The following is a 25057-nucleotide window of genomic DNA, read 5'->3' as shown; positions in this document are numbered from 1 at the left end:
CAAGAGTAGAGGACAGGTCCATTCAAATACTCTGCAAGACCCAACAATTTACATTAAATACAGACTGATTGATATTTAAACTCTTTGCCTGAGCTTTTCAGATATCATAAATAAACCTTTAAAACGAATAACTGCTAACACTGCAATCTGTTACCCTTTTGAAGGTCCAAATAAAACATGGTCACTAGCTACTTCTTATCTTGTGGGTGGTCCTCTGTAGCTCAGCTGGTAGAGCACGGCGCTTGTAACGCCAAGGTAGTGGGTTCGATCCCCGGGACCACCCATACACACAAAAAAAAAATGTATGCACGCATGACTGTAAGTCGCTTTGGATAAAAGCGTCTGCTAAATGGCATATTATTATTATTATTGTCAATCACAGTAGTGGTGTAAAAACAGTTTATTTCCTTCAACATTTTGAATGAAATGAAAGAGCGTTTCTGAACGGTTAGCCTACCTGGCTTTTGTTGACGTGGTCGTTGGGGTGCACCGGGTCCTTGCTCCCCAGCTTCCCTCCGAGGATCTCGATGGCCCTGTTGCTGATCACCTCGTTGACGTTCATGTTGGACTGAGTTCCTGACCCGGTCTGCCACACAACCAGAGGGAAGTGGTCATCCAGCTTACCAGCTGCCACCTGGTAAAGGGACATGGACATCAGTACAGGGAGGCCTGCATGCCTTAGCCTGGTAAAGGGACATGGACATCAGTACAGGGAGGCCTGCATGCCTTAGCCTGGTAAAGGGACATGGACATCAGTACAGGGAGGCCTGCATGCCTTAGCCTGGTAAAGGGACATGGACATCAGTACAGGGAGGCCTGCATGCCTTAGCCTGGTAAAGGGACATGGACATCAGTACAGGGAGGCCTGCATGCCTTAGCCTGGTAAAGGGACATGGACATCAGTACAGGGAGGCCTGCATGCCTTAGCCTGGTAAAGGGACATGGACATCAGTACAGGGAGGCCTGCATGCCTTAGCCTGGTAAAGGGACATGGACATCAGTACAGGGAGGCCCGCATGCCTTAGCCTGGTAAAGGGACATGGACATCAGTACAGGGAGGCCTGCATGCCTTAGCCTGGTCCAAGGAACATGGACATCCGTTAGTACATTGAGGCCCGCATGCCTTAGCCTGGTCCAGCATCTGTCTGTGCCGTCTTGCCAACTCCTATTGTCATTGCTGCACCATGTTTAGGACCATCTGGGACGAGGCGAATACTGGCTATAATGTTACATTTAGGTCATTCAGTTGTTCAGTATTGTATCAAAAGCATTATCAAGACCAGTACCAAGTACCGGTCTTGATAACCAAGAGCATTAAATCAATACCAAGGCATTCATTAGTACAAGGAGGGAACCATGGATAAATGTAACTAGTAGGTCTAATGTAGCCAGCGAATAGCTTGATCCCAGATCTGTTTGTGCCGTCTTGCCAACAGCACAAACAGGTATGGGACCAGGCTAGGTAGCAAGGTCTAGTGCTCTGCTTGTGTTCAGTACTGTATGAAAAGCTATTCTCTACAGCAGTGTAGGCTAATGTTAGCAGAAACAGACAGGTACCCGGGGCTGGTAGCAAGGTCTAGTGCTCTGCTTGTGTTCAGTACTGTATGAAAAGCTATTCTCTACAGCAGTGTAGGCTAATGTTAGCAGAAACAGACAGGTACCCGGGGCTGGTAGCAAGGTCTAGTGCTCTGCTTGTGTTCAGTACTGTATGAAAAGCTATTCTCTACAGCAGTGTAGGCTAATGTTAGCAGAAACAGACAGGTACCCGGGGCTGGTAGCAAGGTCTAGTGCTCTGCTTGTGTTCAGTACTGTATGAAAAGCTATTCTCTACAGCAGTGTAGGCTAATGTTAGCAGAAACAGACAGGTACCCGGGGCTGGTAGCAAGGTCTAGTGCTCTGCTTGTGTTCAGTACTGTATCAAAAGCTATTCTCTACAGCAGTGTAGGCTAATGTTAGCAGAAACAGACAGGTACCCGGGGCTGGGCTGATGTCTAGTCTGATGTTAGCAGAAACAGACAGGTACCCGGGGCTAGGCTGATGTCTAGTCTGATGTTAGCAGAAACAGACAGGTACCCGGGGCTGGGCTGATGTCTAATCTGTGAACTCACAAAGTTGAGAGAGTCATGCAACCCCCTGCTCTCTCTCTCCTGTGGTGTTTTTGTTAGTTTCACCCTGCTTTAGGCACCTCATCAGCAGCCTGCACGATGGCCTCAGCCAGCTTCGGGTCCAGTCCATAGTCCTTGTTCACCTCCGCAGCAGCCCTCTTCAGAATACCAAACGCTTTGATCACCTGGATCTGGTGAATACGAAAGAAAGCAGTTGTGAGGACATGTGTAGCTACAAAGATTGGACTCTACACAAGGATACACATGATACAGTGGCTTGCGAAAGTATTCACCCCCCTTGGCATTTTTCCTATTTTGTTGCCTTACAACCTGGAATTAAAATTGATTTTTTGGGGGGGGGTTTGTATAATCTGATTTACACAATATGCCTACCACTTTGAAGATGCAAAATATTTTTTCTTGTGAAACAAACAAGAAATAAACAGAAAACTTGAGCGTGCATAACTATTCAGCCCCCCAAAGTCAATACTTTGTAGAGCCACCTTTTGCAGCAATTACAGCTGCAAGTCTCTTGGGGTATGTCTCTATAAGCTTGGCACATCTAGCTACTGGGATTTTTGCCCATTCTTCAAGGCAAAACTGATCCAGCTCCTTCAAGTTGGATGGGTTCTGCTGGTGTACAGCAATCTTTAGGTCATACCACAGATTCTCAATTGGATTGAGGTCTGGGCTTTGACTAGGCCATTCCAAGACATTTAAATGTTTCCCCTTCAACCAGTCGAGTGTTGCTTTAGCAGTATGCTTAGGGTCATTTTCCTGCTGGAAGGTGAACCTCCGTCCCAGTCTCAAATCTCTGGAAGACTGAAACGGGTTTCCCTCAAGAATTTCCCTGTGTTTAGCGCCATCCATCATTCCTTCAATTCTGACCAGTTTCCCAGTCCCTGCCATTCCCACAGCATGATGCTGCCACCACCATGCTTCACTTTGGGGATGGTGTTCTCGGGGTGATGAGAGGTGTTGGGTTTGCGCCAGACATAGCGTTTTCCTTGATGGCCAAAAAGCTCAATTTTAGTCTCATCTGACTAGAGTACCTTCTTCCATATGTTTGGGGAGTCTCCCACATGCCATTTGGTGAACACCAAATGTGTTCATTTTATGTGACTTCTGAAGGTAATTGGTTGCACCAGATCTTATTTAGGGGCTTCATAGCAAAGGGGGTGAATACATATGCACGTACCACTTTTTCGTTATTCATTTTATTTGAAACAAGTTATTTTTTTCATTTCACTTCACCAATTTGGACTATTTTGTGTATGTCCATTACATGAAATCCGAATAAAAATCCATTTAAATTACAGGTTGTAATGCAACAAAATAGGAAACACGCCAAGGGGGATGAATACTTTTGCAAGGCACTGTACTTGAAGTAACCTTTAGTCTGATCTGAATCTAGGAAAATAGGACAGGAAATGTTAAAAGGATGTGTGTCCAATTCGTAGCGAGAGCTAGCTACAATGATTCCCTAAGAGCTACAATGATTCCCTAAGACATGGCGGGACTGGTGACTACAGCCACAGGAATCTACAGCCATGTCTCAGGGCAAGCTACAATGATTATACTGTACACAACAATAGGCCTACAACTTGAAATTATGAAGTAATATTTTGTCTGAACTTACTGGCATTCTCTCCGACGGTCCGCCGATCTTGAAGTTCATCGTGGACCTGACAGTCTGAGCCCCATAGTACTTGTCAACTGGCACCTTCAGCTCTCCAAAGGTGTCTGCCTCAATTCTGTACTCCGAAGACTGAACAACAACATTGAGACAGATAGTAAAGATGAAAAGTTAGTCTGGGTTACTTGACGGCAGCTACATGGTTATTTGGTTAGAGTTGCGTAATCTCAAAAAGGAGTAGCTAGCTATACAGTCGTGGTCAAAAGTTTGTCTTCACAAAGTTCGCTGCTTCAGTGTTATGAGATATTTTTGTCAGATGTTACTATGGTATACTGAAGTATAATTACAAGCATTCCATAAGTGTCAAATACTTTTATTGACAATTACATTAAGTTTATGCAGAGAGTCAATATTTGCAGTGTTGACCCTTCTTTTTCCAAGACCTCTGCAATCCGCCCTGGCATGCTGTCAATTAACATCTGGGCCTCATCCTGACTGATGGCAGCCCATTCTTGCATAATCAATGCTTGGGAGTTGGTCAGAATTTGTGGGTTTTTGTTTGTCCACCCGCCTCTTGAGGATCGACCACAAGTTCTCAATGGGATTAAGGTCCGGGGAGTTTCCTGGCCATTGACCCAAAATGTAAATGTTTTGTTCCCTGAGCCACTTAGTTATCACTTTTGCCTTATTGCATCATGCTGGAAAAGGCATTGGTCGTCACCAAACTGTTCTTGGATGGTTGGGAGAAATTGCTCTCGGAGGATGTGTTGGTACCATTCTTTATTCATGGCTGTGTTCTTAGGCAAAATTGTGAGTGAGCCCACTCCCTTGGCTGAGAAGCAACCCAACACATGAATGGTCTCAGGATGCTTTACTGTTGGCATGACACAGGACTGATGGTAGCGCTCACCTTGTCTTCTCCGGACAAGCTTTTTTCCGGATGCCCCAAACAATCGGAAAGGGGATTCATCAGAGAAAATGACTTTACCCCAGTCCTCAGTAGTCCAATCCATGTACCTTTTGCAGAATCAGTCTGTCCCTGATGTTTTTCCTGGAGAGAAGTGGCTTCTTTGTTGCCCATCTTGACACCAGGCCATCCTCCAAAAGTATTTGCCTCACTGTGCGTGCAGATGCACTCACACCTGCCTGCTGCCATTCCTGAGCGAGCTCTGCACTGGTGGTGCCCCGATCCCGCAGCTGAATCAACTTTAGGAGACGGTCCTGGCGCTTGCTGGACTTTCTTGGGCGCCCTGACGCCTTCTTCACAACAATTGAACCTCTCTCCTTGAAGTTCTTGATGATCCGTTAAATGGTTGATTTAGGTGCAATCTTACTAGCAGCAATATCCTTGCCTGTGAAGCCCTTTTTGTGCAAAGCAATGATGACGGCACGTGTTTCCTTGCAGGTAACCATGGTTAACAGAGGAAGAACAATGATTTCAAGCACCACCCTCCTTTTAAAGCTTCCAGTCTGTTATTCTAACTCATTCAGCATTACACAGAGTGATCTCCAGCCTTGTCCTCGTCAACACTCTCACCTGTGTTAATGAGAGAATCACTGACATGATTCTCTCATAGGGCGGCAGGTAGCTTAGTGGGTAAGAGCGTTGTGCCAGTAACCGAAAGGTCGCTGGTTCTAATCCCCGAGCCGACTAGGTGAAAAATCTGTCGATGTGCCCTTGAGCAAGGCACTTAACCCTAATTGCTCCTGTAAGTCGCTCTGGATCTGCTAAATGACTTTAAAATAAAAAAAAGATGGCAGCTGGTCCTTTTGTGGCAGGGCTGAAATGCAGTGGAAATGTTTTTTGGGGATTAAGTTCATTTTCATGGCAAAGAGGAACTTTGCAATTAATTGCAATTCATCTGATCACTCTTCATGACATTCTGGAGTATATGCAAATTGCCATCATCAAAACTGAGGCATCAGACTTCGTGAAATTAGTATTTGTATCACTCTCAAAACATTTGACCACGACTGTACAGTATTTCAATTAAATGTTTCAAGGACAAAATTACATGTATTTAAGTACTTTGTTGTCGTGGGGACAGCAATAAAATAAGAAGAGATATCTCAGCAAAAAAAGAAACGTCCCTTTTTCAGGACCGTCTTTCAAAGATAATAAGTAAAAATCCAAATAACTTCACAGATCTTCTTTGTAAAGGGTTTAAACACTGTTTCCCATGATTGTTCAATGAACCATAAACAATTAATTAACATACACCTGTGGAAGGGTCGTTAAGACACTAACAGCTTACAGACGGTAGGCAATTAAGGTCACAGTTATGAAAACGTAGGACACTAAAGAGGCCTTTCTACTGACTCTGAAAAACACCAATAGAAAGATGCCCAGGGTCCCTGCTCATCTGCGTGAACGTGCCTTGGGCATGCTGCAAAAAGGCATGAGGACTGCAGATGTGGCCAGGGCAATAAATTGCAATGTCCGTACTGTGAGACGCCTAAGACAGCGCTACAGGGAGACAGAACGGACAGCTGATCGTCCTCGCAGTGGCAGACCACATGTAACAACACCTGCACAGGATCGGTACATCCGAACATCACACCTGCGGGACAGGTACAGGATGGCAACAACAACTGCCCGAGTTACACCAGGAACGCACAATCCCTCCATCAGTGCTCAGACTGTCCGCAATAGGCTGAGAGAGGGCTTGTAGGCCTGTTGTAAAGGCAGGTCCTCACCAGACATCACCGGCAACAACGTCGCCTATGGGCACAAACCCACCGTCGCTGGACCAGACAGGCAAAAAGTGCTCTTCACTGACGAGTCGCGGTTTTGTATCACATGGGGTGATGGTCGGATTCGCGTTTATCGTCGAAGGAATGACCGTTACACCGAGGCCTGTACTCTGGAGCGGAATCGATTTGGAGGTGGAGGGTCCTTCATGGTCTGGGGCGGTGTGTCACAGCATCATCGGACTGAGCTTGTTGTCATTGCGGGCAATATCAACGCTGTGCGTTACAGGGAAGACATCCTCCTCCCTCATGTGGTTTGCTTCCTGCAGGCTCATCCTGACATGACCCTCCAGCATGACAATGCCACCAGCCATACTGCTCGTTCTGTGCGTGATTTCCTGCAAGACAGGAATGTCAGTGTTCTGCCATGGCCAGCAAAGAGCCCGGAACCTGTTGGATCGGAGGTTGTGGGCTAGGGCCATTCCCCCCAGAAATGTCTGGGAACTTGCAGGTGCCTTGGTGGAAGAGTGGGGTAACATCTCACAGCAAGAACTGGCAAATCTGGTGCAGTCCATGAGGAGGAGATGCACTGCAGTTCTTAATGCAGCTGGTGGCCACACCAGATACTGACTGTTACTTTTGATTTTGACCCCCCCTTTGTTCAGGGACACATTATTCCCTTTCTGTTAGTCACATGTCTGTGGAACTTGTTCAGTTTTATGTCTCAGTTGTTGAATCTTGTTATGTTTATACAAATATTTACACATGTAAAGTTTGTGGAAAATAAACGCAGTTGACAGTGAGAGGACGTTTCTTTTTTTGCTGAGTTTAACTGTATATATATATATATATATATATATATATACAGTTAAAGTCGGAAGTTTACAGTGGGGAAAAAAAGTATTTAGTCAGCCACCAATTGTGCAAGTTCTCCCACTTAAAAAGATGAGAGAGGCCTGTAATTTTCATCATAGGTACACGTCAACTATGACAGACAAAATGAAAAAAATAAATCCAGAAAATCACATTGTAGGATTTTTTATGAATTTATTTGCAAATTATGGTGGAAAATAAGTATTTGGTCAATAACAAAAGTTTCTCAATACTTTGTTATATACCCTTTGTTGGCAATGACACAGGTCAAACGTTTTATGTAAGTCTTCACAAGGTTTTCACACACTTTTGCTGGTATTTTGGCCCATTCCTCCATGCAGATCTCCTCTAGAGCAGTGATGTTTTGGGGCTGTCGCTGGGCAACACAGACTTTCAACTCCCTCCAAAGATTTTCTATGGGGTTGAGATCTGGAGACTTCAAGGTCCTGGAGTGGCCTAGCCAATGCTTCTTACGAAGCCACTCCTTCGTTGCCCGGGCGGTGTGTTTGGGATCATTGTCATGCTGAAAGACTCAGCCATGTTTCATCTTCAATGCCCTTGCTGATGGAAGGAGGTTTTCACTCAAAATCTCACGATACATGGCCCCATTCATTTTTTCCTTTACACGGATCAGTCGTCCTGTTCCCTTTGCAGAAAAACAGCCCCAAAGCATGATGTTTCCACCCCCATGCTTCACAGTAGGTATGGTGTTCTTTGGATGCAACTCAGCATTCTTTGTCCTCCAAACACGACGAGTTGAGTTTTTACCAAAAAGTTATATTTTGGTTTCATCTGACCATATGACATTCTCCCAATCCTCTTCTGGATCATCCAAATGCACTCTAGCAAACTTCAGACGGGCCTGGACATGTACTGGCTTAAGCAGGGGGACACGTCTAGCACTGCAGGATTTGAGTCCCTGGCGGCGTAGTGTGTTACTGATGGTAGGCTTTGTTACTTTGGTCCCAGCTCTCTGCAGGTCATTCACTAGGTCCCCCCGTGTGGTTCTGGGATTTTTGCTCACCGTTCTTGTGATCATTTTGACCCCACGGGGTGAGATCTTGCGTGGAGCCCCAGATCGAGGGAGATTATCAGTGGTCTTGTATGTCTTCCATTTCCTAATAATTGCTCCCACAGTTGATTTCTTCAAACCAAGCTGCTTACCTATTGCAGATTCAGTCTTCCCAGCCTGGTGCAGGTCTACAATCTTGTTTCTGGTGTCCTTTGACAGCTCTTTGGTCTTTGCCATAGTGGAGTTTGGAGTGTGACTGTTTGAGGTTGTGGACAGGTGTCTTTTATACTGATAACAAGTTCAAACAGGTGCCATTAATACACGTAACAAGTGGAGGACAGAGGAGCCTCTTAAAGAATAAGTTACAGGTCTGTGAGAGCCAGAAATCTTGCTTGTTTGTAGGTGACCAAATACTTATTTTCCACCATAATTTGCAAATAAATTCATTAAAAATCCTACAATGTGATTTTCTGGATTTTTTTCTCTCAATTTGTCTGTCATAGTTGACGTGTACCTATGATGAAAATTACAGGCCTCTCTCATCTTTTTAAGTGGGAGAACTTGCACAATTGGTGGCTGACTAAATACTTTTTTCCCCCACTGTACATACACTTAGGTTGGAGTCATTCAAACTCATTTTTCAACCACTCCACAAATTCCTTGTTAACAAACTATAGTTTTGGCAAGTCGGTTAGGACATCTACTTTGTGCATGACACAAGTCATTTTTCCAACAATTGTTTACAGACAGATTATTTCACTTATAATTCACTGTATCACAATTCCAGTGGGTCAGAAGTTTACATACACTAAGTTGACTGTGCCTTTAAACAGCTTGGAAAATTCCAGAAAAGTATGCCATACAATAAGTTTTGTAGTGATTCCTATGTTGTTGATGTAAAGAATACTTGTTGGTCTGTGATGTGTAATGAGGAGCAACCAGACGCTGCACTTGACATATTTATAGAATTGCTTATTCCAGTTACTAATAAGCATGCACCCTTAAGAAAATGACTGTAAAAACAGTTAAATCCCTGTGGGTTGATGAGGAATTGAAAACTTGTATGGTTGAGAGTATTGAGGCAAATAAGTCTGGCTGCACAACCGATTGGCAAACGTATTGCAAATTGAGAAATAATGTGACTAAACTGAATAAAAAGAAGAAGAAACTACACTATGAAACAAAGATAAATGACAAAGAATGATAGTAAAAAGCTTTGGAGCACCTTAGATGACATTGTGGGAAAAAAGGCAAACTCAGCTCCGTCAGTCATTGAATCAGATGGCTCATTCATCACAAAACCAACTGATATTGCCAACTACTTTAATTATTTTTTCATTGGCAAGATTAGCAAACTTAGGCATGACATGCCAGGAACAAATGCTGACACTACACATCCAAGTATATCTGACCAAATTATGAAAGTGTGGAAAATTGTTGTCTATCAACAATGACAAGTCACCGGGGTCTGACAACTTGGATGGAAAATTACTGAGGATAATAGCGGACGATATTGCCACTCCTATTTGCCATATTTTCAATCTAAGCCTACTAGAAAGTGTGTGCCCTCAGACCTGGAGGGAAGCAAAAGTCATTCCGCTACCTAAGAATAGTAAAGCCCAGTTTACTGGCTCAAATAGCTGACCAACCAGCCTGTTACCAGCCAATAGTAAACTTTTGGGAAAAATGGCATTTGACTAGATAAACTGCTATTTTACAGTAAACAAATTGACCACAGACTTTTAGCACGCTTATAGGGAAGGACATTCAACAAGCACAGCACTTACACAAATTACTGATGATTGGCTGAGAGAAATTGATGATGATAAAAAGATTGTGGGGGCTGATTTGTTAGACTTCAGTGCGGCATTTGACATTATTGATCATAGTCTGCTGCTGGAAAAACGTATGTGTTATGGCTTTACACCCCCTGCTATATTGTGGATAAAGAGTTACCTGTCTAACAGAACACAGAGGGTGTTCTGTAATGGAAGCCTCTCCAACATAATCCAGGTAGAATCAGGAATTCCCCAGGGCAGCTGTCTAGGCCCCTTACTTTTTTCAATCTTTACTAACGACATGCCACTGGCTTTGAGTAAAGCCAGAGTGTCTATGTATGCGGATGACTCAACACTATACACGTCAGCTACTACAGTGACTGAAATGACTGCAACACTTAAAGAGCTGTAGTTAGTTTCTGAGTGGGTGGCAAGAAATAAGTTAGTCCTAAATATTTCTAAAACTAAAACCACTATTTGGGACAAATCATTCACTAAACCCTAAACCTCAACTAAATCCTGTAATAAATAATGTTGAAATTGAGCAAGTTGAGGTGACTATTTAAAATGGTATAAACTTACTTAATTTTGGACCTCAGGAAGAGTAGCTGCTGCCTTGGCAGCAGCTAATGGGGATCCATAATAAATACAAATAGACTCGTTATTGCCATTTTATTGTGTTACTATTTCCTATTTAGCACATTTTACTTTTTCAGTCTGTATTGTTGGGAAAGGGCTTGTCAGTAAGCATTTCACGGTAAAGTCTACACCTGTTGTATTCGGCGCATGTGACAAATATAATTTGATTTGAACTCCGTGTGAACTTGGCAAGTATGCAGTGAAAGTTGGCCAGTTAGCAAGCTAGCTAGCTAGCAGATAATTGTAAACTGACTTTGACCTTCTACTTGCTTGACAAGATAACATTAGCCAACTTACAAGCTAGCTTGCTTGCTTGCTACCAGAATATTGCTGTGAATACTTGTGTTTCTCGTTTGAAAAACTATCTGCGGTTGTCCTAAAAGCACCATTACTGCATTCGTGTAAAGCTAGCAAGGTGGCTAACTACTAATTCATTTAAGCTAGTACTACTAATGGGCTAGCTAGCCAGTTAGCTTGGCTAACTAATAAGGTCATTTACGGGCCTGCGATGGGTTAACAACTGACTCCGATCTCCGAAAAGACTAAACGTACCATTCTGGAGGATGTGAAGATGACTCCTGCAGCAGGATTGTGCTTTGTGTTGGCTAGGTTCCTCTGCAACGCCTGGAGTTTGCAGTTAAATCGCTGGACGTTTCTCAAAGAGCGATACATTGCGCTAGCTCAGCTGTCACTATAGACCAGGGAGAAGGGCGGAACTAAAATGAGCCAACCACAAATCTGTGTTAGGGGGCGGAAACATATATTTGCAACGTTTCTTGTGCACGGGGGGAGATCATTTAAAGCAGCACACCGAATCAAATCAGTACAAAACGTTATACTACATTTGTCTGTCTTCATGCCGTTGAAGCAATTGACGTTGTTTGATATTACAGGATTTTTCATTAGATTTGAGGCCTTTTGGGTTTTCAGAACCAGTGTTGGGTATTTGAAAATGTGTCGGCAATCATGTAGCCTGGACAGCCGCTAGTGTGCGGTATTTACATGTCTTTTTACGGATCTCCACGTCAAAAGACAGGTAAATAGCGGACACTAGCGGCTTTCCAGGCTAGAAATCATGCAATGTTGAGTCCTAAAATGCTATCTCGAATAACTGATAGGCACAGCTACCAATTTAATTGTCTAAACCTGAATTTATCCTATGCGGATTTTTAGACTAAGTTGTTTTAAGCCTTTGTGTGTTATTTTTCAAATCAAATCACATTTTATTTGCCACATGCGCCGAATACAACAGGTGTAGACATTACAGTGAAATGCTTACTGACAAGCCCTTAACCTACAATTGCAGTTAAGAAAATAAAGTTAAGTAAAAAATAGATAAGTAAATCCTATATGGATGGTGTTAAGAGATAGATGGGAGGTATTGAATAGAGTTGAAGGATGGGACTAATAACAAATAACAACAAATAATAACAAAGATAGCTAATAATGTAAGCATACTGTGTCCATAATAAGTATATAGGTTGTATGTTGGGAGCTTTTGGGAAAGAGCACAGTTAGAAAGATATGGCATTTAGAAGCAAACCGGATGGACATCATGAAAATGATCGGAGAGGTTGAGAGTAGAAGAAGTTCAGGAGCAAAAAAATAAATAAATATATATATATATATATATATATATATATATATATAGAGATATAGAATTATTGTAAAATTAACTCTGTCCATAAGGTGTAGATAGTAAGTATAGACCGGAAGTAGAGGCCTGGGCGTTGTTGTTCACTAATTTACTCCAAGTAGGGAAAGGATGGTGGGGTTGAAAAGTAATAAAGGGGAATATATATATAAAAAATAAAAATAAACATGGGGGATTGGAAGTGATGCAGACAATTACATTGATAGAAGATACAATCTATCTGCAATATTAAGCTGATCCATCCCCCCCCAAAAAAAAAAAAAAAAAATTAAGTAAAAAATAAAATAAATAATATAAAATAAAAAGATTAAAGAGCAGCAGTAAAATAAAATAACAGTAGGGAGGCTGTATGTAGGGCAGGGTTCTTCAATTCCGGTCCTGGAGGGCCGAAACACCTCTGTTTTTCATCCTCTCCTTCTAATCAGGGGCTAATTCAGACCTGCAAATAGTCCGGGTAGCCATTTGATTAGCTGTTCAGGAGTCTTATGGCTTGGGGATAGAAGCTGTTAAGAAGCCTTTTGGACCTAGACTTGGCGCTCCGGTACCACTTGCCGTGCGGTAGCCTTCCTCTGACACTACCTGGTATAGAGGTCCTGGATGGCCCCAGAGATGTACTGGGCCATACGCACTACCCTCTGTAGTGCCTTGCGTTCGGAGGCCGAGCAGTTGCCATACCAGGTGGTGATACAACCAGTCAGGATGCTCTTGATGGTGCAGCTGATCTAAGGACCTTTTTTTTTCCTGTAGTCCACAATCATCTCCTTTGTCTTCATCACGTTGAGGGAGAGGTTGTTATCCTGGCACCACAGGGCCAGGTCTCTGACCTCCTCCCTATAGGCTGTCTCATTGTTGTCGGTGATCACTGTTGTGTCGTCGGCAAACTTAATGATGGTGTTGTAGTCGTGCCTGGCCATGCAGTCATGGGTGAACAGGGAGTACAGGAGGGGACTGAGCACACACCCCGTGTTGAGGATCAGCGTGGCAGATGTGTTGTTACCTACCCTTACCACCTGGGGGGCGGCCCGTCAGGAAGTCCAGGATCCAGTTGCAGAGGGAGGTGTTTAGTCCCAGGGTCCTTAGCTTTGTGATGAGCTTTGAGGGCACAATGGTGTTGAACGCTGAGCTGTAGTCAATGAATAGGATTCTCACGTAGGTGTTCCTCTTGTCCAGGTGGGAAAGGGCAGTGTGGAGTGCAATAGAGATTGCATTATCTGTGGATCTGTTGGGGCGGTATGCAAATTGGAGTGGGTCTAGGGTTTCTGGGATAATGGTGTTGATGTGAGCCATGACCAGCCTTTCAAAGCACTTCATGGCTACAGACATGAGTGCTACGGGTCGGTAGTCATTTAGGCAGGTTTTCTTAGTGTTCTTGGGCACAGGGACTATGGTGGTCTGCTTGAAACATGTTAGTATTACAGACTCAGTCAGGGACATGTTGAAAATGTCAGTGAAGACACTTGCCAGTTGGTCAGCACATGCTCGGAGTACATGTCCTGGTAATCCGTCTGGCCCTGCAGCCTTGTGAATGTTGAAATGCTTAAAAGTCTTACTCACATCGGCTACGGAGAGCGTGATCACATAGTCATCCGGAACAGCTGATGCTCTCATGCATGCTTCAGTGTTACTTGCCTCGAAGCGAGCATAGAAGTGATTTAGCTCGTCTGGTAGGCTTGTGTCACTGGGCAGCTCGCTGATGTGCTTCCCTTTGTAGTCTGTAATAGTTTTCAAGCCCTGCCACATCCGACGAGCGTCGGAGCCGGTGTAGTACGATTAAATCTTAGTCCTGTATTGACTCTTTGCCTGTTTGATGGTTCGTCGGAAGGCATAGCGGGAGTTCTTATAAGTGTCTGTGTTAGAGTCCCGCTCCTTGAAAGCGGAAGCTCTACCCTTTAGCTCAGTGCGGATGTTGCCTGTAATCCATGGCTTCTGGTTGGGGTATGTACGTACAGTCACTGTGGGGACGACGTCATCGATGCACTTATTGATGAAGCCAGTGACTGATGTGGTGTACTCCGCAATGCTATCGGAAGAATCCCAGAACATATTCCAGTCTGTGCTAGCAAAACAGTCCTGTAGCTTAGCATCTGCGTCATCTGTTGAACAAACCGATGAAATGTAAGTGGGACAACTTAAAAAGGTGTGTCTTTATGTTGTGGTGTCTCTCTGGTCGTGATGTGTGTTTTGTTATATATATATATATATATATATATATATATATATATATATATATATATATAAAATCTTTTTTATCCCAGCCCCAGTACCCGCAGGAGGCCTTTTGCCTTTGGTAGGCCGTCATTGTAAATAAGAATTTGTTCTTAACTGACTTGCTTAGTTAAATAAAGGTTGTCACGATTCCAATGCTATACGATATAGCAGAGAACAAGTTAAGTTTAAGATAACAGTAATAGAAATCACTAAACAAACTAAATGCAATTCTTCCTCAAATGGGCGTGGCTTCACATCGTTTTCAGATTTGAAGAAAATGGCGGTAAATATGTAGTCCAGCGGACTTTGATTCATTGCTTTAACTAATTATGACAAATGTTAAGAAAATGTGGAGCAATGTAATGACTTTTCAAATAAGTTACCTTACACGTTATGTTGGCTGACAATTTGTTAGCTACGCTATCCTTACGAACCACATAGCATATCATTACAGCAGCAACGTTAGCCAGTTATCTTGACTGCCATTGTAAGGTTAGAACGCCCGAATCAACCCTACTCCCATATTATGGACATAACTCCTCGGCCAGATCGTCCAGTGTGCGCTCTGAACTTTACATTTTTAGTCATTTAGCAGACGCTCTTATCCAGAGCAATTAGGGTTAAGTGCCTTGCTCAAAGCATCGACAGATTTTTCACCTAGTCGGCTCGGGGATTAGAACCAGCGACCTTTCGGTTACTGGCACAACGCTCTTAACCACTAAGCTACCTGCCACCCAACTCCAAGAGCCAAACGCTCTGAATTTACAAAAGGACAATCTGACAACGCTCTGATTTTACGAACGTCCAGAGCGCACTCTGGCACTACAGATTGCATTTGAGAACACAACCGAAGTCGTAAAACGTCCAGCTAGTCCAGCGCACCGCTAACTAGCTAGCCATTTCACACCGGTTGCACACAGTTTTTCACTTCAGAAATAACAACTAGTCTGCTCTATATCTATCCTCCTGTAGATGGCAGCAGTGTTGCTCCTTCTGTTTAGGTGGTCCATAATCACACAGGCAGGCAGCACGCAAAGGGGAACAGGGGAACCATGACAGGCTACCCTGTGTGTGTGCAGACCGGGCAGCATAAAGCAGGTCGCAAACCATTAGCAGTTCATTTTTGTCCAAAATCTATGATGTTACTTGGTAATCTGGGGGCAGTTAAACTGTAATTACATGTAGGCAGCCTAATCATCATAATATGAGTCCTTAGTTTTAGCACCATGAACCTATCAGGTGATAACACCGCTGAAGACCCAGTTTGTATAATTTGTTGAAAACGAATATCCAATTGTAACACTACAAATTATAGGCCTAAAGCCTGTGGCTACACCATCTTTCTTTCTCTCACAATTGACTGGATAAAGTAGCCTAGACGGCATGTGGATATTCATAGGATAGGCTCTAATAATATACCACATATTTAAAATAGAGACAGTTCGGTGTTTGATGATGATTGATTTTATTAAAACATTTCTATTAATTTACTCCTTTAACTTTAAAACGTCTCTAAAATCGGACCTGTGGCGCCAACAATGTCCCTGCCGCTCGATGATATTAGACAGCGATAACCACCCGCCCTGCTCTCTGTAATTATCAGCTGTTGTTGGACAGGAGTCCGACGCCAGTCCGATCAATTCACTGCAATGATTGTCAAAGTCCAAATATTAGCAATCTACCGATTTGACTTTCATGTGAGGCTATATGTCTCCGCTTCTCTCATATCAATGTTTATTCTTGGGGTCTCTTTATCTAAATTACAAAGTTAGAAAGTGTCCTTTATTGGAGTGACTCGCTTGTAGAAAATCCAATCAGCTATCAGTGGAACTATTGGCAATGGGGGGATTTCAGCGTTGCGTCAGCGCACAATTAGCATCAAGACCAAAATAACTGTTAAAGAGCTGAAATGAGCCGAGTTACAAAATTGTAGCTTCAGTGAATAAAGAATACACCCAATAGCTGCGAAATATTGCACAAATGTTCAAAATATAGGCTAGGGCCTACTCACAGTCTTAGGCTCTGTTTTAAATTGGAGAGAGCGCAGATTACTTTTAGGGATTGTGCAGATCCGGCTGAAACATTAGAGAAGTTATAACGGAATTTATTCATTACTGTTTAACAGATAGAGGAAACGATGCGGGGATAATCAGGTAGGCCTACTCAGTGAGCTATTTAAAGCCACTAACATTCATAATAGGCCTACTCACACAACACTATTATACTGAAGGTTTATCGCTATTGTAGTGTATCTCTATGGGCCCACTGATATAGGAATCACCCTCAGGATTGTTTCAATCATCCAAATCATGAGTTAATCACCTGCCATAGATACAGTTGTATTTTACAATCTATTGTTGCGGTTTAAATCTGTAATAATAGTCTGTGATAATGTGCATGATGAGTCCAAATATCTTATCTGAATGAGTCAGGAAATTACTCCATTATAATCCATTATAATTAACTTTTTCCAGATTGGAGATTTTTTTTCAATGTTTTACGCACATTGAAAACCACGTGAATAGCCTATTGAATCTGGAAAACCACGTGAATAGCCTATTGAACCATTTATATAGACACGTCAGGAGATGTTCATACCATCATTAAAAACAGATAAAATGGGCAGGCCTATTTTATTAATTAACATAGGCGCTTAAGGTAAGATAAGGGATAGCCTAATGATTGGATGTTATTGAATTATAAAGTGTATTTGCGAGGGGACCAATCGCAGTGTGTGTGTGCCTGCAGGAAGTGGCCTGCTCGGTTATCTCCTCCCTCTAAAGCTGAGATATGAAGTAGCCTTAACTGGTGTCACAATCACCAGCCAACAAACCTCAGCTACTCATGGAGAGAGAGAGAGGCGCCTACAGGTTTCCTACAGTTCTTCCTTTGACAGCAGAAGATAATATAGTTGGATAGAGATATTATTCAGCAGCATTACGCAAGGTAATCATGCAGTACCAACACAGTACGCCTTCGGCCATGGGTGTTCCTCTTTACGCGCCGACCCCTATCCAGCCCGTCCACCCAACTCCTTTCTACATAGAAGACATCCTGGGGAGAAATGAGACCCCGGCCCAGTCTTCAGCGGTGGTCCCCACGCCAACTCTACCGTCTCCGAACTCATCCTTCACCAGTTTGGTCTCTCCGTACCGGACCCCCATCTATGAACCGACACCGATCCACCCTGCGTTCTCTCACCACGCTGCGCTGACAGCCTCATATGCCTCGGGGGCAAATTCACTGTATCCATTCTACCGCTCTATGGGGGACTATACCCATGCCCTGATCAGGCACGATCCGCTTGGTGAGTTGAACTCATATGAATCTCTTACTTGTTTGGATGATTTTTCTGCTGAAATTCGTTAAGATACTTTAATGTTGACAACTAATATAAATCTGTAATAACCTATGTGCAATGTGGAGATAAAACGTTTGTGCATGTACTTGATTTTGAAACTAGATTCTCATTCCCCTGCATGCTGCAGATTTCCATCCTAAAGTGGTAGTATATTTTAGAGGTAAGAATGTATAAGCATTGTATCATGCTTGAACATAGTTGATTACTTCAGGCATAATTTGCCTATACATCATTTGCCTAAACACATATTAAGTTGTGTGTTTAATTTGCAAACTGTTAAAGTGTTGTGCCACTTAAGTCAACGCCTTTAGTTTTTTTGTGCAAAATTCGTTATTGTTCCAAACATCTGATGCATCCTGCGACGAAACATGCTCTAAATCACTTGTTATTTCAGCATTAAAGTGTCGCTCTGGGGTGAACTGCTTCTCTGTTCAGCAAGCCTGACCCTTTCCGTTCATACAGGAAGTCTTGAGCTCTCGATAGGAGTAAATCTGCTTTCAGAAGCTGTTGAATGTTTTCCTGGCGGCCTCGAGCAGCCTCTTCCCCGGGAGTCGTGCACGATGCTGATTATTTTATCGACATCCTCAATACAGACACATTCAGGAAACACTCGACTTCTGATAGCCGGGATCCGTTTGTCTGATATTGTTCATTTCCTCTGCGGTGAATGTGACTTTATGGTTGCTAAAATAATCAAACTGCAAACATGAAATAGGCCTATGCAGTGACGCAATTTAACATCTTTAGGGTGACTTTGAATTTATTTGAATTTCACTATTTTATCAAATGTATTTGATTAATTAAATAATTCAATTTATGCCTATAAGAAAAATCTGGTTTTGATCATGGTGCCCCAAAACCAAAATATTTTTGGGGTATAATGAATCATATTTATTTTTTTCCTTTTATTTTATTTTATTTATTTTTTGTCATTTAGCAGACGCTCTTATCCAGAGCGACTTACAGGAGCAATTAGGGTTAAGTGCCTTGCTCAAGGGCACATCGACAGATTTTTCACCTAGTCGGCTCGGGGATTAGAACCAGCGACCTTTCGGTTACTGGCACAACGCTCTTACCCACTAAGCTACCTGCCGCCATATGTTGGAATATGTATATATTTCCCAACATTTTTTAAAGGATTGAACTATTGTTATGGTGATTATTATTGTCTTCTTATGAAGTTATGGTTATAGTTAAATTAGATAAGATGATTAAAACATGTTTCGGTTTTAAATAGCATCAATTGCAGTATGTTGATGGAAAGGCCGTTAGTAATGAGATAAACTGGTGCGATAAAGCAACAGGAAACACAGGAAGGATATTTTGCCATTGTTTTAGTCTCCACTCAGTTTCAAGTTTCAACTCACGGCCTTCCGTAAAAACGGAGGTTAAACGGATGCCTGCAAAAACTGACAAGAAAGATGAAATAATTGTAAATATTTGCATAGAATCATGTAGGCCTCTGCTGGAGGAGAAACGAATCAAGTTAACGAAAGCTATTTTGATTTATTTAACTTTTGGGGCTACTTATAGATCTAATATTAGCATATAATTCTGCCCCATTTGTATAAACATGTTTTTCTATATTAAATCATTATTTTTATTTTTGTCTTCAAAGGTAAACAACTTTTATGGAGCCCATTCATTCAGCGTCCACTGCACAAGAGAAAAGGTGGACAAGTCCGATTCTCCAACGACCAGACAATCGAGTTGGAAAAGAAGTTTGAGACCCAGAAATACCTTTCACCCCCTGAACGAAAACGACTGGCTAAAATGTTACAACTGAGTGAACGACAGGTCAGCAGCGTGTTTTATTTGGTTCCACATCCAGTCGCTATACATTTACATTTTACATTTACGTCATTTAGCAGACGCTCTTATCCAGAGCGACTTACAAATTGGTGCATTCACACTTTGGTTACTTTGGTAATCAGTTGGGTTTCATCCGTTTAATCTGTATCATCAATTACATATTTTTTAAAGACATTTCGTTCAACTGATTTTCACATAGGCCTATAGTCTAAGGTAAATTATCTGACACAGAATCCAGTAGCCTAACATTTAAAAAAAATATATCGTTGACGTTGTTTTCCAGGTGAAGACATGGTTCCAAAATCGAAGAGCCAAGTGGAGGCGACTGAAGCAGGTATGAATAAATGAGTACTGGGTTTAATGTACTTTTCGATTAAAGTTGCCAAAGTAAAGGCTATTTATATCTAATTTCAAGCTAAAAAATGACATTTATTATAGGTTTAGTGCTTGAGTAGCCTGTGCGTAAAAGTCATGCGCAATAGCAATGGCATACCCAATGTGAAATATATATTGTGGCTGATTGGTCACCGTTGTTGTTATTTCCCCAGGAGAACCCTACCGGCAGTAAGAGAGATCTGGAGGACGAGAGCACCGGGAGAAACTGCGAGGAGGGACCGGAGTCAGGTGTGAACCTCAGCCCGGGCCGGGACCAGAGATGTCGGCCTACAGAAATGACCCATCGGTTGCAGTGTTCCACGTCGCCTCTATCACAAGGAGAAATAGAGTCAGACATTTCAGATGATACAGACCAAGAGCTGGACATAGAGGACGACATGGGGTTTCCACTGAATCCACCGATATGAGAACATCAGATCACAGTTTACAGGTCAATCTAGATGTTATCCCACTGGGTGACTGACGGCCGGGAAGAGGACCAATAGCCCGACTCCAAACATTGTTGTAGCATCTTTCTGGGACATAGATTTGTTTTGTATGTAATTACCTGTATATTTTGTGATGTTGTTTTGATGTCATTATGAGTTAAAAATAAATATTAATTGAGCATTAAATTAGCATAATACAATTAGCGGAAAGACATTAGCATAATACAAAAGTCCTGATCAAAATCCATCTGTTTAAGCGAGAGAGAGAGTATCTGTGGTGGAAGGTGTCCGAGCTACAGCAGTGTGTGTCAGACCAGGAGACATCCAGAAAATTGTCTTCTCACGAAAACGTCTCTAGCGTCGGAACGTTTTGGCCTACAAACTACGAGTCGGTTGTTTTGCTCTAGGACGCCCACAAACCTCACAAGATTTGTAAGTCAGCATTTCACGGTATTCGGTGCATGTGAGAAATACCATTGTATTGTATTTTATTTGAAGGTAGCCTGGTACCAGTTAAAAACACCAATGGAAGTATATGGAAGTAGTTTAGTGCCATTTATTTTTTATTAAATATGGGTACAAATATATATATATATATTTTTTAAATCCTGATCTTTCTTATATCTCTCAGATATAGGACAGACACTTTAAAACAAACTTCCTTTTTGATTTATTTTTTGACTAAATCAAATAGCTAAACGATCCTAGGTGTGACCATCTTAAAACAATTCCATGTGTTTGCTTAGTAGAATCCCTGGCATAGACTCTTAATTAAGCTAGCGATATCTGGGCTGCGTCTCAATCCACCTCATCCGTCGATTTCGGCCTTCCACATCTGTGGTGGAAGGTGGCTGAGCTGCACGGTTTTGTCGATGGGATGCAGCTTGACCATAATTGACTTTTCGTAGCAGGTGTGTTTGTCAGACCATGATGAGACATCCCGAAAATCTGTCTTCTCACGAAAATGTCTGCAGAGTCTGAACAGTTTTGTTTTGCTCTACCACGAGACAGTCTGAACGTAACCCAGCACTGGGACGGAAAATGAATGGAAGTGAACAGACCATTTCCTCGTCAAAGGGTCATTCCACAGTAAAAACATTATGGCCTTGTTTGTTTGTTGAATTTGCTCATTCGAATGTAAAGCATTTATGAAATGTATTCTAACCTCAGTGTATTTTTATTGATTACTAATAAAAACATATTTTGTGATAAAAAAAATATTCATTTAATCATTAATCACGATGAGGGCCCATGCCCGACCAACTGTTGACTCATAGGAGGTGATGGTAGAAATGTCAATGTCAGTGTGTAATGACACTTTAGTGATAAAGTCGTGTTATCATCAGATATTCACTTGCTTGGACATTTTAACAGCTTCTGTGCGTCAAGACCTGGATGCTGGAAAAGATGATGATGTGTCAAGGTTCTTTATCATTTTTTCAGTTCAATACAACTTTATGTATCCCCTTAGTGGCAATTAAAAAAGTTAAGTTACAAATATAGATACACTCTTAGAAAAAAGGGTTCCATGAATAACCCTTTTGGGTTCCATGTAGAACCCTCTGTAGAAAGGGTTCTACATGGAACCCACAAGGGTTCTACCTGCAACCAAAAAGGGTTATTCAAAGGGTTCTCCATATGGGGACAGCCAAAGAACCCTCTGTAGAAAGGGTTCTACATGGAACCCACAAGGGTTCTACCTGCAACCAAAAAGGGTTATTCAAAGGGTTCTCCTATGGGGACAGCCAAAGAACCCTTAAAGGTTCTAGATTGCACTTTTTTTTTCTAAGAGTGTATCTTCCTTTTTAAGTTAAAAATTAATTTCCTTGTAAATGTGCTCAATGGTTTCTACCGTATTCCTACAGGTTATTGACTAAATCCATATTATGAGTGTGAATACAGGACATACATTCCATTTCCAAGAAGCCTATTTCCTGTTGAATCAGCAGGGTGTAGGCCTAGTACATTGTCCAGCACAGCTCTGCTCTTGTCTTTCACTCCTCTATCAGCAGATTGAACATTAAATAGCTTATCATTTAGCAGAAAGACAAACCCCACAGAGTTTACGGTAAGCAATATGACCTGCAATGATCTAAGCTCTGAGAGTGTGTGATAAATATTTCAACTGTATGCACCAGCATGGACACTCATCGGGTTCAACGGCCCGTAGATCACCTAGACCATCCCAAAACCAATAGAATGTACATCGATTTCCACCTGTATTGTGTAATGGTTCACAAATTGTGCTCAATAGAATCAACAATGGAGAAAGAAGACACAGTTTGGTCTGTGGATATTAGGTGAAACATTGAGTGGATTGCTCCAGGTTTCAAAGGCCCTGTCAGATAGATACATAAAGAGATAGAGTCCCCCGCATCTGTCTGTCTGAATGAAGTGAGGTGCACCCATGTCATGTCCCTCTGTGTCTCTGTGTCCCTCTGTCTCTGTGTCCCTCTGTCTCTGTGTCCCTCTGTCTCTGTGTCCCTATGTGTCCCTCTGTCTCTGTGTCCCTCTGTGTCCCTCTGTCTCTGTGTCCCTCTGTCTCTGTGTCCCTCTGTGTCCCTCTGTCTCTGTGTCCCTCTGTCTCTGTGTCCCTCTGTCTCTGTGTCCCTCTGTCTCTGTGTCCCTCTGTCTCTGTGTCCCTCTGTGTCCCTCTGTGTCCCTCTGTCTCTGTGTCCCTCTGTGTCCCTCTGTGTCCCTCTGTGTCCCTCTGTGTCCCTCTGTTTCCCTCTGTCTCTGTGTCCCTCTGTCTCTGTGTCCCTCATTTTACATTTTAAATTTTAGTCATTTAGCAGACGCTCTTATCCAGAGCGACTTACAGTTAGTGCATACATTATTTTTTTATTTTATTTTTCATACTGGGCCCCCGTGGGAATCGAACCCACAACCCTGGCGTTGCAAACGCCATGCTCTACCAACTGAGCTACATCCCTCTGTCTCTGTGTCCCTCTGTCTCTGTGTCCCTCTGTTTCCCTCTGTCTCTGTGTCCCTCTATCTCTGTGTCCCTCTGTCTCTGTGTCCCTCTGTTTCCCTCTGTCTCTGTGTCCCTCTGTGTCCTTCTGTGTCCCTCTGTCTCTGTGTCCCTCTGTCTCTGTGTCCCTCTGTTTCCCTCTGTCTCTGTGTCCCTCTGTCTCTGTGTCCCTCTGTGTCCTTCTGTCTCTGTGTCCCTCTGTCTCTGTGTCCCTCTGTCTCTGTGTCCCTCTGTCTCTGTGTCCCTGTGTGTCCCTCTGTCTCTGTGTCCCTCTGTTTCCCTCTGTCTCTGTGTCCCTCTGTCTCTGTGTCCCTCTGTCTCTGTGTCCCTCTGTCTCTGTGTCCCTCTGTGTCCTTCTGTGTCCTTCTGTCTCTGTGTCCCTCTGTCTCTGTGTCCCTCTGTTTCCTTCTGTCTCTGTGTCCCTCTGTCTCTGTGTCCCTCTGTCTCTGTGTCCCTGTGTCCCTCTGTGTCCTTCTGTGTACTTCTGTCTCTGTTTCCCTCTGTCTCTGTGTCCCTCTGTGTCCCTCTGTGTCCCTCTGTCTCTGTGTCCCTCTGTCTCTGTGTCCCTCTGTCTCTGTGTCCCTCTGTCTCTGTGTCCCGCTCTCTGTGTCCCTCTGTCTCTGTGTCCCGCTCTCTGTGTCCCTCTATGTCCCTCTGTCTCTGTGTCCCTCTGTCTCTGTGTCCTTCTGTGTCCCACCGTGTCCCTCTGTCTCTGTGTCCCTCTGTGGTCTTCTGTGTCGTCCCTCTGTGTCTGTGTCCCTCTGTGTCCCTCCGTGTCCCTCTGTCTCTGTGTCCCTCTGTCTCTGTGTCCCTTGGTGTCCTTCTGTGTTGTCCCTCTGTGTGTGTGAATAGGGTTTCATTATCTTTATATAGTGACCTTTCTGTTACTGGCCCAACACTGTTAACCGCTAGGCTACCTCAAATCAAATCAAATATAATATAATATAATTTGCCACATGTGCCGAATACAACAGGTGTAGACATTACAGTGAAATGCTTATTTACAAGCCCTTAACCAACAATGCAAAGTAAAATAAATAAAAAAAAGTGTTAAGCAAAAAAAATAAAAGCAAATAACTACAGAGCAGCAGTAAAATAAAATAACAGTAGGGAGGCTATATACAGGAAGTACTGGTACAGAGTCAATGGGAAATAACAGTAGGGAGGCTATATACAGGGGGTACCGGTACAGAGTCAATGTGAAATAACAGTAGGGAGGCTATATACAGGGGGTACCGGTACAGAGTCAATGGGAAATAACAGTAGGGAGGCTATATACAGGGGGTACCGGTACAGAGTCAATGTGAAATAACAGTAGGGAGGCTATATACAGGGGGTACCGGTACAGAGTCAATGGGAAATAACAGTAGGGAGGCTATATACAGGGGGTACCGGTACAGAGTCAATGTGAAATAACAGTAGGGAGGCTATATACAGGGGTTACCGGTACAGAGTCAATGTGAAATAACAGTAGGGAGGCTATATACAGGGGG

The 25057-nt window shown here is 42.9% G+C and overlaps 2 protein-coding genes across 7 annotated transcripts in view; one reads left to right on the top strand and one right to left on the bottom strand.

Annotated features, from left to right (window-relative positions):
- Positions 1-11449, bottom strand: part of LOC311121303 (fumarate hydratase, mitochondrial-like) — a 29918-nt gene extending 18469 nt beyond the window's left edge. For all 5 annotated transcript variants that reach the window (XM_084195808.1, XM_084195807.1, XM_084195811.1 and 2 more), the window contains exons 1-4: positions 11287-11449; positions 3745-3873; positions 2186-2296; positions 458-634 (exon numbers count right to left, since the gene is read on the bottom strand). In XM_084195808.1, coding sequence (XP_084051934.1) covers positions 458-634; positions 2186-2296; positions 3745-3873; positions 11287-11406 — 537 coding nt within the window. In that variant the 5' untranslated portion in view covers positions 11407-11449. The remainder of the gene's footprint in view (positions 1-457; positions 635-2185; positions 2297-3744; positions 3874-11286) is intronic.
- A 5898-nt stretch (positions 11450-17347) lies between these two features.
- On the top strand, positions 17348-20779 carry LOC311121302 (hematopoietically-expressed homeobox protein hhex-like). 2 transcript variants are annotated; one of them, XM_084195805.1, is made up of 5 exons: positions 17348-17903; positions 18085-18117; positions 19576-19754; positions 20053-20103; positions 20318-20779. In XM_084195805.1, exons 1-5 carry the CDS (start codon positions 17549-17551, stop codon positions 20570-20572), a joined length of 873 nt encoding a protein of 290 aa, XP_084051931.1. In that variant the 5' UTR covers positions 17348-17548; the 3' UTR covers positions 20573-20779. The 2 variants fall into 2 exon arrangements, with proteins under 2 accessions (XP_084051931.1, XP_084051932.1); XM_084195806.1 differs by lacking the exon at positions 18085-18117 and having other exon boundaries at positions 17351-17903.
- The last annotated feature ends 4278 nt before the right edge of the window (positions 20780-25057 follow it).

The sequence above is a fragment of the Coregonus lavaretus genome (genome assembly GCF_964263955.1).
Source record: "Coregonus lavaretus genome assembly, contig: HAP1_SCAFFOLD_1389, whole genome shotgun sequence".
NCBI lineage: Eukaryota > Metazoa > Chordata > Actinopteri > Salmoniformes > Salmonidae > Coregonus > Coregonus lavaretus.
The sequence above is the reverse complement of the archived record's forward strand: the minus strand, read 5'-3'. Positions and strand labels throughout refer to the sequence as shown.